The sequence below is a fragment of the Macrobrachium nipponense genome, chromosome 3 (genome assembly GCF_015104395.2).
Source record: "Macrobrachium nipponense isolate FS-2020 chromosome 3, ASM1510439v2, whole genome shotgun sequence".
NCBI lineage: Eukaryota > Metazoa > Arthropoda > Malacostraca > Decapoda > Palaemonidae > Macrobrachium > Macrobrachium nipponense.
In genome coordinates, this window is record NC_087202.1 from 43,027,471 (window position 1) to 43,036,634 (window position 9,164).

A 9,164-nucleotide genomic window follows, 5' to 3' on the forward strand; every position below is an offset into this window, starting at 1 on the left:
AGTGAAATAAGTCAGTTTAGCGTTATTTCTAGTAAAATATTGCTATAATACCAGAGAACTGCTAAATTGGACATGTCAGAACTCTCTGACTCGCTCACCTATAAAAAAAAAGGTGTCAGTATAAAACCTGGGGAGAGTGTTAAACACTACCAAAAAACCAATTATGAAAATAGTGGGTTTTTCTTCAGTTTTAACAAACAAAATAGACTGTTTTTAGCCTTTTTATAGGGGTTCCAAACATTGGCGGGTTCTAACTATTCACGGGGGGGTCTGGTACACATCCCCCGTGAATACGGGGAGACCACTGTGTGTGTGTGTGTGTGCATATATATATATATATATATATATATATATATATATATATATATATATATATATATATAAATACAGTAGTACCTCGAGATACGAAAGGCTCAACTTACGAAAAATCCAAGTTACGAAAGCCAATGCGAAAAATTTTACTGCTCTACATATGAAAAGTTTTCAAGATACGAAAGGTTTCTGAAAGTCCGAGATTCGCCCGATAACAATTTTGAAACTCGCGCCGCACGCCGCCATCTTAGTGCTAGTAGACTCGCCACCATCCTCCTGCTCTCCCATTGGTTCCTGATGTTAGCCAAGCCATGAGATCCTTCTCTCTGATTGGACAGCATCCCTCCCATCATGCATCTTCTATACGTACGCGCTGGCGTCCTTAGCTCAGCCACTCCGCACCCGAAACTTTAACGTACGCAATCGGCATTCGTTCGCTCCAACAATTTCGTTTAGTAACGTAAATTCGTTAGTGATTTCGTTGCAGTACATATTATCGTGTTGTGCGAAGACTGTATATTGTGTAACTTTACGTAAATTAACATAGTCATGGGTCCCAAGAAAGTTGAAATTCACGGAAAGAAGCGCATGCTCTCTTTGGAGACAAAGATGGAGATCATAAAGAAGTACGAAGCTGGTATGCGATTGAGTGTGATCGCAAAGGAATACGGCCGTAATCCGTCGACAATAGGCACCATCCTTAAACAGAAGGATGCCATCAAAGCAACTACACCGTCGAAGGGCATCACTATTTTGTCCAGCAAGAGGAGCCATGTGCACGACGAGATGGAACGGCTGCTCCTCATCTGGATAAAAGACAAAGAAATCGCTGGCGATACAGTAACGGAGACAGCAATCGCTCACAAGGCCAGTGCTATTTGATTGCGCAGGCGGAAGACGAGGGAGGGGAAGGGACTTCAACGCCAACCTCAGAGTTCAAGGCTTTGCATGGCTGGTTCGAGAAATTTCGTAAACGGACTGGCATCCATTCGGTGGTGCGTCATGGGGAGGCTGCCAGCTCGGACACAAAAGCGGCCGAAGCCTTTAAAAAGACGTTCGACGAGATGATGACCAAGGAAGGCTACAGTTCTCAGCAAGTCTTCAACTGTGATGAGACTGGCCTTTTTGGAAAAAAATGCCTCGTCGGACATACATCACGGAGGAAGAGAAGAAGCTACCCGGGCATAAGCCTATGAAAGACAGGCTTACGCTCGCACTTTGTTCGAAACGCAGTGGGGATTGCAAGTGAAGCCCCTACTGGTGTATCACTCCCAGACTCCTCGAGCCTTCAAGGCCCACAGTGTTGAAGGAGAAGCTTCCAGTGATGTGGAGGGCTAATGCAAAAGCCTGGGTAACGAGGCTTTTGTTCACGGAGTGGGTAAATCTGTGTTTCGGCCCGACTGTGAAGAGTTTTTTGCAAGAGAAGCACCTCCCCCTGAAATGTCTGCTGGTGTTGGACAATGCCCCTCCCCACCCTCCCCCTGGCCTCGAGGAAGATATCCTAGCGGAGTATTCCTTCGTTAAGATTCTTTTTCTTCGCCCAACACCACCCCTCTCCTCCAGCCCATGGACCAGCAAGTGATAGCGAACTTTAAGAAGCTGTACACGAAACATCTTTTCAAGAGATGTTTTGACATCACCGATACCACAAACCTCACCTTGCGTGAATTTTGGAAGGAGCATTTCGACATCGTCATTTGCATCCAACTCATTGACCTAGCTTGGCAGGAGGTTTCGAGGCCAACCTTGAATTCCTCGTGGAGGAAACTCTGGCCTGATGCCATATCCGCCAGAGACTTCGAGGGATTCGACGTGGGCGAAGCTGGTACTGCAGAGTCAGAAACAGTTGATGATCCCGAAACTGTTTAGGAACCAGATCTTGATGAGATCGTTGCGCTCGGCAAGTCCATGGGGCTTGTCGTCGACGAGGACGACATCAACGACTTCTCGAGGAGCACCAGGAGGAGCTTACGACGGATGACCTGAAGGAGTTGGAGGCCATGCAACTTAACGTCGTTCAAGAGGAGTTCTCTAGCAGCGGCGAGGAAGAGGAGGAGGAGCTTATGACAACGGCAGAAATTAAGGATATTCTAGGCGCTTTTCATAAAGTGCAATTGTTTATCGAAAAAAGACACCCCGAAAAGCTCACACAGGTCATATGCTTGCGCAGTTCGATGACGTTTGCTTGAGTCGTTTCAGGAACATTGTGAAAAGTAGGCAGAAGCAATCTTCCTTGGATTGTTATTTTTTAAAGAGGCCTTCAGCATTAGCAGGAGTAAGCAAAAAGGAAGAACCAAGTGATAAAAAACAGAAAGTTGAAAGCAAAAAGGAAGAACCAAGTGATGAAAAACAGAACGTTGAAAGCGGTGATGAAGTTGAAATTCTGTATAAAAAAAAAAAAAAAAAAAAAAAAAAAAGCCTACGTAAAAGTAAAAAAAAAGTTAAAAATAAAAAAAAGAAAATTTTTTTTTTTTTTACATAATTTCTAGATTTTTGTAAGTCAAGTGTTACAGTTTTGTTAAGGTGTTTCGTAAATTTTAGTTTTATGGTTTTTCTTCAATTTTTTGTGTGTTTTCGTAAAGTTAATTGTACGTACGTACGTTATCTGCCGTTTGTCCTCCTCCTCCTCTGCCGCCACTATCGGAGATAGCCTCACTTGAAAGGTAAGCTTCCACATTTTACGTTACAGTAATAATATTTCTTGTACACTAATATACACTTTATTTACAGGTTTTCGATTTTTATTCTTAATTTAGGTATTGAATGGTCCAAATTGTTGTAGTATTTCATTGTTTATAGGTCAATTTAGCTTTATTATGAAATTTAATGGGGTGTTTTTGGAGGGCTTGGAACGGATTAGCCATTTTACATGCAAAATGTGTTCACAAGATACGAAAAACTCATTATACGAAGGCCGCCTCGGAACGGATTAATTTCGTATCTCGAGGTACCACTGTATACATCATCACCATCTCTGATGAAATCAATAAATCATACTCGATGTTGTGATGACTTGGTATTATACAATTATTATTGTTGTATCACATCCATCCATATCACCATATCATTCTTCATATTGATTTCAGCTGCTTTTGTTGCCGTATAGTACATGTGTGGACTTGGATCTAAAGCTGTCAATAGTGCTTTTGTGATATATGTGTAGTATATTATTCTCATAATGTTCAAGTCATGAACTCAATATTGATGATTACTTCCTAATGTTTAATACTGGTGATTTTAATACGTTTCAATGTTATGAATAAACATTAAGAATGCAAACTTTGGCTTATTTTTTAATATCTCAATATTTTGTACTATTTTTTATGAGTTCAGATGTAGTTTCCATGCTGTTTAAGAAAAGTAATCAAATTCCCAAGAACTGAGAAAACTGATTACTAATAATTTAATTTAAGAACCGAGTAAACCAAGTGCACTCGAACTGATCACCCATCCTAAGCAAAAATGTGAGTTTCCCACGAATAATGGGGGTATATGTTCTGGAGAGAAATCGTTGAATACGTTGAGTCCACGAATACAGGGGGTTGACTGTAGTGATTGTTTATCAACAAATAAATATTCACTAATTAGTGTATTTTGATGTTATTTTCATGACCAAATACATTTTTATGATACAAAAAGTATTTACTAATTTGCAAATATTAATATTGATTAACACTATATTAAGTTTAATAAGATTAAATGATATTAATAAAAATAATAATTCTCTCTCTCTCTCTTTGTTTTGTATGATTAATACCAATTGGTTATAGAGAGACTTTTCCTGAGAGAGAGAGAGAGAGGAGAGAGAGAGAGAGAGAGAGAGAGAGAGAGAGAGTTTTCAGTAATCTTTTGACCTAAAGATGGCAACAAGTATACACTCACTTGCCGTCAGGTTTCTTGACATTCATGACAGATCCAGTATCGCCTCTCTCTCCTAGTCAGAAAGTTAAAAGATTCGGTTTTCCTTCATTCTTACATAATTTTTTAAGTTATGAACTAAAATCTTACTATTCGCTATAGTATTTTCTTTGATGAATTAATATTATTGCCGTTTACATTAAAATTTGATGTAAATTAGTAAATCATTTATTTACCATACAAAAAAATATACATCTCAGTAAGAGAGAGAGAGAGAGAGAGAGAGAGAGGAGAGGAGAGAAGAGATGATGAGAGAGAGAGAGAGAGAGAGAGAGAGAGAGAGAGAGATAATTTTATTTCTATTATTTAATATAATTTAATCTTATTAAAGTAATACAGTATTAATCAGTATTAAGATTTGAAAATTAGTAAATTATTTTTGCATCATACCAATGTATTCAGTCATGAAAATAACATCAAAATACACTAATTAGGGAACATATACCAACGGAAAAACCTGCAACTGAGCAAGTCCTACCATGAATAATTTAGATAGGTTCCACAAAAAAATCCATGAATGATTGATCTAGTCCATGAATCTGGAGAGCGTGAATATGGGGGTCCAATGTACACTGTTCACTCAGTGCAATGAACACTGACTCAATTAAGACTTGTTTTTTATTGTACTGTATTACATTTGATTGTTTATACAGACAGTCCCCAGTTATCGGTGGGGTTCTGTTCCCAGGGGTGTGCCACATAAGCAAAAACCGCCATTAACCGAAACTCGGTGATTTATGGTGCTGTTACCCAGTTATCAGCGCCATAAGCACCTTATGGTGTGCCATAATCAGCCTTATGGCACCATAAGCACCCATATGGCACCATAAGCATCCTTATGGCACGCCATAAGAACCCTTATGGCATCGATAACCGGAACTTAGCCTGGTATGGCGTCATAAATTGCCGATTTTATGGGACTAAACAAGCACCATAAAACTGGATCACCGATAATTATAACCAGGGAATGTCTGTATACATATTTTACAATTATTATGCTAAATTTATTGTGAAATTTCCTTGTAGTTTTTATGTGAATTGTTACTGCTTTTACATACAACAATAATATTTCAACTGTCTCTTCTCCTCACCTCAACAATATCAACGCTCCCTCGTTTAATCTCAAGTAAGCTGCAAGTGACGTCACCATGGAGACGTACAATTTTGTACATCCTTTATGCTAAATTTTATATTGAAATGCTTTATTCTTTTCTTTATTGTGTGGAATATGGTTATCATCAAAATATATATTGTAAAGGAAAAACATGTTAATAGAGTTTTTCTTGTAGGACGCGGTAGGCCATCGAATACAAGTATAAATAAGACAATCAGTTTGTTCGACAAACGACACAGAATTTTTTTCAAAAATTTTCTTGAAAAAGTAAATGTTTAACATAAGAAATATTCAACAAATAAGGTACCACTGTATATATTTATATATACTTACATACATCAAATTTTTTCTAGGCTTTTGAGGGATGTCACCCAGAACTGCTCCCCTTGCCCCCATGTGCAGCTGTCAATGCCATGGTGTCACTGGCTGGAGTCTGAATAAATGACAAATGGCAAGAAACCTTGCTTGCACTTAGAACCACTGGTTGATTTCATTTTTCACTGAGGCCTAATCTTGTACTCTTCTAAGTCAAAATTAATACTCAAGACTGAATCCAGTAAGGAATTTACTGCCTCAACGGCTGCTTGCCCTGTTTGGAAGGTACTGAATGATTGCTGGATGACTCTCCTACCCAAATGGTCTTAAGGGAGTATGAGCCAACCTCCTCCCAAGTTAAGGGGGAGGTGACAGAGAGGGAGGTGACAATGGGTTCATCCCTCTACCATATATAGCTCCCTTTAAAGACACTGAACTAACACATGGCTCCTTTACAGATGGGGGCCAAATGCACACCCTTTCTTGTGGTCAATGAATGTGTATTAGCTGGCATTGCTGGCCTAGCTTCTTTACCTTCTTTTGAATAGTTTACAAATTCTGCTATAGAAGCTATGGGAAACTGCATCATTGCATACTATTAGCCTAAACCAAAGGAGAAAGGAGGAAATGGCTGGAGAAAAAGTTCATGGGATGTAGGAAGAAGGTATAAGGCTCATGTATAGCCACTGGTGAGTACGTTGCTTGGGTGTTCCCTGATGTGTAACATTGTTTGTGTTCTCATTAGGAAAACTCTTTGACAATCTAGACTTAGTCTTACCTGCTCCACATCCAGACAACCCTCTTTTGCTAAATATATCTTATTCCTATCTACTTCTCTCCTATTCCTATGCTTGATATATATACTTTCATATTATTAACAGACTAATTGCTACACTTGGCACGGCAAGTTTCCAAGTCACATTACCTGTATACAGCAGGTGTTTTGTGTGACTGTCATGCTAAGTCCATGTTAAGTCCATGACAAATGGTTCCCATGCTGACCATTCATGAAATATCTAATTTCAGAAGTTGCCTTTCTATATGAAGAAGACATTCTAAACAAAACAAGCACTTGAGCTGGTACATGAACTTACTGGCAGCAGATAACTAACTTGGGTAAAGAGAATGAATTTATATTACCTATGAGAGGAAGGTAAACAGAAGTCTGAGATAGGAATGAGCCCAGGCTTGAAACTTATAGCTATATAAATGTTAAGCAAGATTAAAAAATTAATGAATATGAAAAATGTTACAAAAGTTTACCTATAATTTAGTTAACATAAAAGAGGTTAATTTACAAAATTAGATATTCAATAATGCATTAAAGTAAAATCCACAAATAAGTCCTCACCTGAAGTAAGACATTACAAGCAAGACTACGAAGCATCTGAGTATCATGAGGTAGCTTCCGTTCAATAATGAGGCAGTACACAAGCACATTGATGATGTCACGCATCTAAAAAAGAAATTTAAGACTTACATCCGTGTTTTGGAATGTGACAGACAAAAAATGTGCAGTTCCTTACATAGTCTATATGTTTAACACCTCATTCTCCAATATGAAGAAACAATGGTAAAACATTATGAATATGGTGTAGCAGTATGGAAAATTAAACAACATTTGATGGAACTTCAGCAAATGATATCCAAATTACAGGCAGTCCCCAGTTATCAGCAGGGGTTCCATTCTCAGCTGGGTGCTGATATGGGAGAAGCACCATTAACTGAAACCTGCCAATTTATGGTGCTTATGGCGCTGATAAACGGTTAATGGTGCCTCTGATAGGTTAGGTATGTTATGGTGCCATAACTCTACTATCAGCACCTTATGGTGCCAAAACTGGAACTTGGCTCATTATGGCACCATAAATCGCCCATTTTATGGCGTTAGACAAGTGCCATAAAACTGGATCCCCATTAACCAAGTCCGCCAATAACTGGGGACTGCCTCTACTGTAAAATGACAAGTATGAATGTTAAATTTCTTCTATTTCCTGTATCAGTGATGGAGTCTCGATAAAAAATTTCTTGTGCAGCAAAGATATGTAAAATTTCTCACATTAAAAATAATTGTTTCCTAGTACACAAACCATCACTTGTCTGCCATAGCTAGCGCAATTGCCAAGACCAAAACTGGAATAATTACTGTTGGAAGAACAGCTCAGCCCGTTTGAGGAAGGAATAACCCGTATATATACTACATAGGGTCTGATAGCATAAGCTCACTGTGGCAAATTAGAAAAATTTTTTTTTTTTTGTATGTGTGCTCCAACCTTTATTACTCTTTTCAGTGTACAAGGGCATGTGCATTTAATCACACAAAATTGCTGAAATCCTATGAAATTGCATAAGGCAGTCCCCAGTTAATGCTTGTGCAACCATATATTTCGGGCACTTCCTTCTGTGACCCTCTTCTTCTTTCCCACCGTTATCCCTACATCAAGGGGTCAGTTGCCTGATGTGCCGTCTCGAGTGCCATCTATCAAAGGCATCATCCTCCACCAAACCCCTTTTCTCCATATCTTCCATCACTTTATCTTGCCACCTAATTCTCTATTTCCTTCTTGATCTTCTTCCTCTAACAGGTTCTTCCCAAGCCCTCTTCCTCTAACAGGTTCTTCCCAAGCCCTCTTCCTCTAACAGGTTCTTCCCAAGCCCTCTTCACACCCTCCTCATCATCCATCCTTACCACATGCCCATACACACTCAATTGTGACTCTCTTATCACCTCTGAAATCTTCACTAAGCCTTCTTCTTGTTTCATCATTTTCCAATCTCTCAAGCAGTAATACAGTGGTCCCCCCGCATTCGCGGGGGATGCATACCAGACCCCCCCGTGAATAGTTAGAACCCGCGAATGTTTGGAACCCCTATAAAAATGCTAAAAACAGCCTATTTTGTTAGTTAAAACTCAAGAAAAACCCACTAAAAATGTTCATACTTGGTTTTTTTAATAGTTTTATCACAAAAAGTGCATTTTATGATGAAATTCATAAAAAAAACCCAGGAATTTGTGGATATTTATCATGGAAAAATACTGCGAATGCGCGAATTTTCCGCAAATAATGCGGAGAAACGTTCCCGAGAGAAATCCGCGAATGTGTGAGTCTGCGAATCTGGAGAACGTGAATATGGGGGTCCACTGTATTCCTAATCCACCTCAGCATTCTCATATCTATTCTCTCAAGCTTTGGTTCCTCTTCTTAGAGCCCACGTTTCTAATCCATACATTAACATTGGTCTTATCACTATGCTATAGATCTCAACTTTTGGCTTGACTGGCATTTTCTTTACCACTACTGCAGTTACATCCTTCCCCTTTCCCCATGCCACTTTTATCCTACTTGCCTCACATCCTCCCTCTCGGCTATAATAGAAGCCTAGCTATATGACAATTTAATAAAACTCAACAGAATTGCTTCTGATGTTCATTCAAGTAAATTTGCAAAATTCAGCATATTCAAATGATAGGTTAACAATATCTGCTAACATCCTACTGCCATCA

The 9,164-nt window shown here is 38.9% G+C and overlaps 1 protein-coding gene across 1 annotated transcript in view; it reads right to left on the reverse strand.

The window, feature by feature from the left end:
* The window catches only part of LOC135221715 (TAF6-like RNA polymerase II p300/CBP-associated factor-associated factor 65 kDa subunit 6L), a gene marked incomplete at its 5' end in the record, with an annotated part of 71,573 nt that extends 64,458 nt beyond the window's left edge, over positions 1-7,115 (reverse strand). The window contains 1 exon segment of the mRNA XM_064259499.1: positions 7,011-7,115. Within this exon segment, the coding sequence (XP_064115569.1) occupies positions 7,011-7,115 (105 nt within the window).
* Positions 7,116-9,164: the final 2,049 nt, after the last annotated feature.